Genomic DNA, 7,979 nt, shown 5'->3' with positions numbered 1-7,979 from the left:
TCAGGCTAAGGCCGGGGTGGCCTCTGCTGTATATAGTAGCCGTCTCCATTCCACTCGGTCCATGGCTGTTTGTCCCCAGTTCCGCACTCTGCGTAGGGTCCGCAGATCGTCCTCCACTTGGTCGACCCACCTAGCTCGTTGCGCATCACGTCTTCTTGACCCGTCCACCGTAGCTTCCGAATTTTCACGGTATGGACGATGATTGGTTCTCTCAGCAGCTGATGCAGCTCGTGGTTCATTCGCCTTCTCCAAGTCCCGTCTTCCATCTGCACTCCGCCGTAGATGGTACGCAACACCTTCCGTTCGAAAACTCCGAGGGCGCGTTGGTCCTCTGCACGTAAGGTCCATGTTTTGTGCCCATAGAGGACGACCGGTCTAATCAGCGTTTTGTAGATGGTTAACTTCGTGTTACGGCCAACTTTATTCGATCGTAGAGTTCTGCGGAGTCCAAAATAAGCACGATTTCCTGCCACAATGCGCCTCTGAATTTCTCTGCTGGTGTCGTTGTCGGCGGTCGCCAGTGAGCCCAAGTACACGAATCCTTCAACCGCCTCGATTTCATCACCGTCGATATAAATTCGGGGTGGTGGGCACGCTGATTCCTCCCTGGAGCCCTTTGCCATCATGTACAGGGGATGGCCAAAATGTTTGGGATAGGCAACTTTTTTTCTCCCACAAAAAAAATCAACATGCTGTAACTTTTCATAGAGTGCATCAAAAAATCTCAAATTTTAACTGTTTGTCAACCTACTATATGTGCATCATTGGTACAAATTTGGGCTCGATTGATTAAATTTTCGCGGAGTTAGAACCGTTCGGGTAAAACACTATTTTTTCGACAACTAATTTTTGAACTGTCATATCTCGAAAACCAGTGAACCGAATTGAATGATTTTTTTAACGTTTATCAACAATATATTGATACTTAATACGAAGTTATAAAATGTTATATTTTCTCACGGCGAATTAATTTATACCGGGTTGAAATTTTTACCCATATAGAGGAAAATAAGTCAAATTTACAATACCCCACAAAAATTATTAAATGTGTTCTTCATTCAATCTAAATGGGCTCTAATATATCTGATTCGAGATAATTTGAGAACAGAAGTGAAAAATCTTTGGATATCAACACTAAAATTTATTGACATTGATGTTAAAAAAATACATTTTTTGAGAAAAATCCAAAAAGTGTCAATCCATGATAACTTTTTTCAACGTTTAAAAAGTTTCTATGTTTTAATAGTTTGTAAAGCATTTACATATGGTTAGTCTACGTTCAAAATTTCATTCAATTCGGTTCACTGGTTTCCGAGATATGACAGCTCAAAAATGAGTTGTCTAAAAAATAGTGTTTTACTCGAACGGTTCTAACTTTGCGAAATATTAATCAATCGAGCCCAAATTTGTACCAATGATGCACATACAATAGGTTGACAAACAGTCAAAATTTGAGATTTTTTGATGCACTCTATGAAAAGTTACAGCATGTTGAACTTTTTTGTGAGAGAAAAAAAAGTAGCCTATCCCGAACATTTTGGCCATCCCCTGTACTTTGTCTTCGACACATTAATGACTAATCCGATTCGTCTGGCTTCACTCTTTAGTCGGCTGTACGTTTCCGCCATCGTCTCAAATTTACGAGCAATAATGTCAATATCATCAGCGAAACCAAGCAGCTGAACGGACCTTGTGAAAATCGTTCCACTCGTGTTTATCCCCGCTCTCCTAATTACACCCTCTAAAGCAATGTTGAACAGCAAGCACGAAAGACCATCACCTTTCCGTAACCCTCTGCGAGATTCGAAGGGACTCAAGAGTGTCCCTGATACTCGAACTACGCACATCACTTGATCCATCGTCGCCTTGATCAACCGTATCAGTTTATCCGGGAATCCGTATTCGTGCATAATCTGCCATAGCTGTTCTCGATCGATTGTATCATACGCCGATTTGAGATCGATGAACAAGTGATGTGTGGGCACGTTGTATTCGCGGCATTTCTGCAACTCCTGGCGGATGGCGAACATCTGATCCGTTGTAGCGCGTTCACCCATGAATCCAGCCTGATATTGCCCCACAAACTCTCTTGCAATCGGTGATAGACGGTGGCATAAAATTTGACAGAGTATCTTGTAGGTAGCGCTCAGTAGTGTGATCGCGCGGTAGTTCCCGCAATCCTTGTCGCCCTTTTTGTAGATGGGACACACGATACCTTCCATCCATTCCTCCGGTAATACTTCCTCCTTCCAAATCTTGGTAATGGCCCAGTGTAGTACTCTCACCCACCAGTGCTTCTCCACCGTATTTTAGAAGCTCGCTTGGTAGTTGATCTGCTCCAGCGGCTTTGTTGTTTTTCAACCGGCCAACCTCCTCCTCAATCTCTTGGAGGTCAGGGGCCGGAAGTCTTTCGCGTCCTGTGCACATACTCCTAGATCTGTTACCACGCCACCTTCGGTACTTGCAACGTCGCCATTGAGGTGCTCATCGTAATGCTGCCGCCACAATTGCCAAAGAGTTGTCCCACTTTTAACGGAAATTGAGTAAGAAAACAAAGGATTTTTTGATTTCTGAGTAAGACCAACTCAGTCACTGAGTAGGAATTTTTCTCTGTGTATAAGTTGGTCATTGTGACGATGATGATCGTCCTAATGATCTTGTCCTTATAGCAGTAGACTCTGACACGATTCGATGCGAAACCGCAATTTTATCCACGATTCCGCACTTATGCTAACTGGCTTCATGGTCGTGCGGCTACCCAAGTAACCAAAAGTTCAGATAAAAGGGTACTTTATAAGCTAAACAGCTTGTTCGAAGTTGCTCATTAGCCTTCTAAGCAGCTTCATTTTTAAGTAATTTTGAAACTTGAAAGTTCACATAAGCACGCTGGATAGCCTTCTAAGCAGCTTCTGACAGAACTTTGACAAAATTCATACTGAAACAAAAATGTGTTTTTCAGAATCACAACTCTGTTTGGTGGGGTTGTGTTTCACGTCTGTAAATTACTTATATACTTATAATGTAAATAACTATATTTTCACACATGTCGCTGCTATGTAGATTTGAACTGGATACTCCTGAGTGATAGCCTGCCGACTTACCGCTGCGCTGCTGAAGACACTTGACAAAGTCAAGCTAACTTCACTACTGTACAAATGTGCAAAACTAGCTGCCGACAGAAAATCGGTTCAAGTCAGATTTTACCTACTGTAATCAATCGCAGCTGTAGTACTGTGGTAGAGCATAGGGTTCCCACGCAGCGACTCTCGGTTCGAATCCGATGGGCGGCAATTTTTTTTTGCTCAATCCTAGTATTCATTGATTTGATAATTTCATATTCGTCTTTTATTCGTGTATGCTTAAACAGTTGTTTTCTGTAAAAGAAATAAATTTAATCTTCATTGCAACACAATGCTACTGAACTGAACTTCTATGAACTTGAAAGTTCCGACAAAGTTCCCAGTAGCATCTTAAGCAGCTTTAAAGATCCGCGAAGTTCAGATAAAGTTCCGAATGGAACTTTCTGGCTGCTTAAGAGGCTAACAATGAGCCTTGCCGGAACTTGTGACTGAAGTTCCAGCAAGGCTCATCGTTAGCCTCTTAAGCAGCCAGAAAGTTCTATTTGGAACTTTATCTGAACTTCGCGGAACTTGAAAGTGCATTTTGTCATGGGAAGCGGAACTTTTGGTTACTTGGGTAGTGTCACCAAGCATTTAGTCGCATCGTGCTAGGAGCGCGAGTTCGATTCCCGCCGCAGCTGTCAGGAAAAGTTTTCGGCTGTGCCACTGAGCGTTACATGCTAGTCCCTTGTCTATTGTCGTGCTTCCTTCGAAGAGCGAATAGCTCACTGAAAGTAGGGGAGACTGGGGAGACTTGATCCCTTTTTCTTAATTTACCTGAAACTTTAAGAAAAACACAAAACTAGATCCGATTTCCGTACAAAATGGCAGGTAAACATCTATTGCAAGTTAATCCACAACAGAAGGGCTTTAAATTATTGTTAAAGTTTTCAAAACTGTATTTTTATGAAGGCATGTCTTATGATGTATTTTTCAAAAATGGGTGACACTTGATCCCCCTTTGAGCACATGGTTTATTTAAAGGGAAAATAATTCCAGAGCTTCCTATTCATTTTCTTTTCGAGTTTTCTTGTATTTTCGATGAATATGGAGTGTTTAAAATTGTAAGATTCCCTTAAATTTTTAAGGATATGCCGTATTTTCAAAATGGGGAGACTTGATCCCCCTTTTCTTGGTTTGTACTAAAGTTATAATTATCTGACACATTTTATCGTTGAATTCCAAGTAAATAGAGGCTTCCGAATAGAATTTTATTTTTCACATGTATAATGTGTGTGTAATCCTCGAGGGATCAAGTCTCCCCATGTCACTGTTGTGTATACTAAGCTGAATTAATTAAAATATGTTAATAACAGCCTTATTTGAATAAATAAGTTTGAAAGTATTTTATTCAAACTATGTGCTGTGAAATTTTGACACAATTTGGTTCAATTTTCACAAAGTTATTTAGATTTTCCGGAATCGCCTAAAAGATTTCTGAAAGACTGAAAACAAACCATCAGCCGTTAAAAAATAATGCAATGTACAATCGAAATCACTTATAGCCAAAACATAGTCGTTTGTCCAGGAGTAGTTTTGGAAAAAATATGCTAGAAGAAAAATGTTTTTGATTCCGAGCATATATGGGGGGAACAAGTCTCCCCAGGGATCAAGTCTCCTCAGTCTCCCCTACTAAACGTAGCCGGGCCTTAAAAAAACTGCGAAAGAGGTCCAGTGGGGTGGCAAATGCGCAATATAACAGCAGGTGTCCAAAATAGGTCCCTCTGTCCAAATGGTGCCAGCCCCTTATCAGCAAAATAAGAAATAAAGCATTGAGTGAAGCCATGATTTTGGCGAGCCAATAAACGCCCGTAAAAAATCCTAAACCAGGAAATTTTAAAACATGAGTTTTGCTAACATTGCGAATGATCTAGTCCAATGTGATATCTTTAACCAAAAATAGCCATACATTTCCCTTGCAAATAAAACTATTTATTAAAGTAAGTCATTATTCCAGTAGCCATTAAACATAATATCAGTCACGCCATTTTTCGCACATCAAGAAATCAAAGATCCATACTATACTGTTTAGATAGCATCAACAAGAGCCTGGAAGAGAGCTTCGTCACCAGTCATCTTGACCTTGCCCTGTTCGACAGCATCGTGCACAGAAATGGCCTTGGTACCGACGGCAATAAAGTCTTCATCCTTCATGTTGATGACCACATCGGCTCCAGATTCTTTGCCCTCGTATACCTTCAGACCCTTCAGATCAACAACTGTAAAAGACAAGAAGGTCAACTTTGTTTTGAAATATGCAAATTAGCTCGCAACTACTCACCAAGCTCATGAACTCCATCGGCAGCTTCGATGTTCAGCTGGAACACTCCCAAAACCTTGCGGGGTCCGCTGGCGTCGATTCCGGCAACACGGGCCTTGATTCTTTCAATGACGGCGTCGCACTTCATGATGAAAAAAGCTACCGTTTGGCACCTGACGTTGATCTGAAGAAAACTGAAAGGTAAGTGACATTCAGACCAAATGTAGGTGAAAGTATTTATAGGAGCTTTCTTGGAGAAAATGCAAACTGAGCAGATTCATGCAACCACAGTTGCAAAATCCTTAACCCGATCCACTGGGTTAAGCGGCTAAGCGTTATCGGAATAGAAGATTTGTTAAGGATTATCCTACGGAAGAAACAAAAACATCCAACCCATAGCAGCGAGCATGACGTGCAAGCTAAAGCCACGTGGACTTTGTAACATATTTTGCTTTAGAGGTACGCACATAGCCGGCTAACCGACAAATAGATAACAATCGTTAACTAATCCGGAACACATGTTACTTCCGAAATGCAGTTTGTTCGTTTCTTATAAATGAGGTGTCCATTTGCACTATCGCTATCAGTTATTCACAGTTCCTTCGACCAGTGAAGATCTTTCCGCCGACAAACAATCAACCATGAAGTGCGACGCCGTTGTTGAGAAAATCAAGGCCCGTGTTGCCGGAATCGACGCTAGCGGTACCCGCAAGGTTCTTGGAGTGTTCCAGTTGAACATCGAAGCGGCTGATGGTCTCCATGAGTTGGGTGAGTTAATAATCCAAAAGATGGTTTAAGTAGGTTCTCAATAAATTAATTCATCTCATTCTTTCATCAGTTGTGGATCTGAAGGACTTGAAGGTGTACGAAGGTAAGGCTGCCAATGCCGATGTCGTGATCAACATGAAGGACGAAGACTTCATTGCCGTCGGAACCAAGGCTGTCTCGGTGCACGATGCCGTCGAGCAGGGCAAGGTCAAGATGACCGGAGATGAGGCTCTCTTCCAGGCTCTGGTTGATGCCATCTAAGCTGCACGGGATAATGCGTTTGAATAATGATCTGGAAATACATGCATGTGTATCATATGTAATGTAACAATTGACTTTTTGATTGCGAGCGAAAGAAACTTCGGTCACATGAGGGGTTTGGTGGTATAGTGGCCACCGCTTCTGATTCGTATGCAGAAGGTCTGTCTGTCGCATTATCTTCAGAGTAATAAACACACTAAGGGCCTACCCATAAACTACGTAGGCCCTAAGGCCAGTAGTACACAGGGTCAAATATTTGACAAGGAAAGAACTCAAGAAACAACATCAGTTTGACACTAATGAAAATTCGATCGAGTCAAACAAGATGTTTGTGCATTGGTTTCTTTTTGGACAAATATTTGACCCTGTGTACTAACAGCGTAATCTTTCACCTTACGCCTGGCATCCATGTACCAATTGACCAATCCAAATCCTGTGTAGTAGTAATTTGTGTTTAAATTCTCCGTATTAAGAATTTGTAAGAACTGTCATAACATCTTTTGTTCTCCCTTATTTGGATGTATTGCAATTGGTCCGCTCATCTTGCACGCTGCCCACAGATGCAGTCAGTGTGCTCCAGCTCTTCTTGTACCATCCGGATCTCTTACGAAAACCATTGCATTGCAGGGTTGTTTTTCGGCATTCTCAGACCGTTGTATCCTTCCAGCTTTTACGACCTTCCGGATGCTAGGTTCTTCATGGAGTGCAACAAGGTCGTGGTTCATTCTTCGCCGCCACACACCGTTTTGGGGCAGCAGGGATTACAGTCCTGGGGCCTGACGACCCAATTGAAAGTGCCAAGCGATCCGTGCCGATGAATGAGTGATCGAGGGGTTGAAAAAGATGCACACCTCCCGCCCACCATAGTATTTCGTCCCGTATGTAGAGTTATGCAATTGAATGGAAAGTGGATATTTGATTCAGTGTAGCAGGGCCACTCTCAATGACGTAAAAGAATAACAAACAGGAAGAACGTAAACATAGGCGGGGAATTAGGTTGCGATGCGAATAGGAGATTTGACGTGTGCGAACGGGAAAACCGGACCGAACCGAAGCTTCCAAAGGACAACTCTACATCTTAGAGACCGCGTTAATGCAGGTCTCTGGCGTGATGGACCTCTTTTTCCGTGTAACTCGTGGGATCAACTATGAAGACTAAAATAGAACAAATCAATCAGAAGGTAGTGGTGATGCTAATTCCAAGGCAAGAAGTGGGTTGGCGAGGTGTCCGTCAAGGAGGAGCGAGAAGCTGTGCACACAGCTGCAGCGTGGGAGCTCCAATCCAGGCTAGCCTGCCGGTGGAGATAATGGGCGGAACGTTGTTGATGAGGGCCATCAACTAAAAGCGAGAAGGGCTGTCCGCGATCGATGGGACTGAGTAGCAGCTTGGCAAGATCATCGACTTTGCGTTCACGAAGTCCTACATAAGCAAAGGCATAAAAACGGCTCTGTTGTGACTTCGTAAGTCGATGGACGATGCCAAGCAGGATCACGTGAGACTCGTGAAGACTGCAGTAGCGGCGGAACCGATGAAATAAAGGTTACGAAGTCTGGCGGATGCGACTGCTTGT

The 7,979-nt window shown here is 42.7% G+C and overlaps 2 protein-coding genes across 2 annotated transcripts; one reads left to right on the top strand and one right to left on the bottom strand.

Annotated features, from left to right (window-relative positions):
* Positions 1 to 5,029: 5,029 nt before the first annotated feature.
* LOC109430722 (non-specific lipid-transfer protein-like 1) lies at positions 5,030 to 5,598 on the bottom strand. The gene is made up of 2 exons (XM_019706797.3): positions 5,401 to 5,598; positions 5,030 to 5,338 (listed from the first exon to the last, which is right to left on the bottom strand). Exons 1-2 carry the CDS (start codon positions 5,525 to 5,527, stop codon positions 5,148 to 5,150), a joined length of 318 nt encoding a protein of 105 aa, XP_019562342.2. The 5' UTR covers positions 5,528 to 5,598; the 3' UTR covers positions 5,030 to 5,147.
* Positions 5,599 to 5,955: 357 nt separating this feature from the next.
* LOC115257484 (non-specific lipid-transfer protein-like 1) lies at positions 5,956 to 6,478 on the top strand. The gene is made up of 2 exons (XM_029857112.2): positions 5,956 to 6,147; positions 6,218 to 6,478. Exons 1-2 carry the CDS (start codon positions 6,021 to 6,023, stop codon positions 6,406 to 6,408), a joined length of 318 nt encoding a protein of 105 aa, XP_029712972.1. The 5' UTR covers positions 5,956 to 6,020; the 3' UTR covers positions 6,409 to 6,478.
* The last annotated feature ends 1,501 nt before the right edge of the window (positions 6,479 to 7,979 follow it).

Source organism: Aedes albopictus, chromosome 1 (genome assembly GCF_035046485.1).
Source record: "Aedes albopictus strain Foshan chromosome 1, AalbF5, whole genome shotgun sequence".
Classification (NCBI taxonomy): domain Eukaryota; kingdom Metazoa; phylum Arthropoda; class Insecta; order Diptera; family Culicidae; genus Aedes; species Aedes albopictus.
This window is presented reverse-complemented; position numbering and strand designations above follow the sequence as displayed.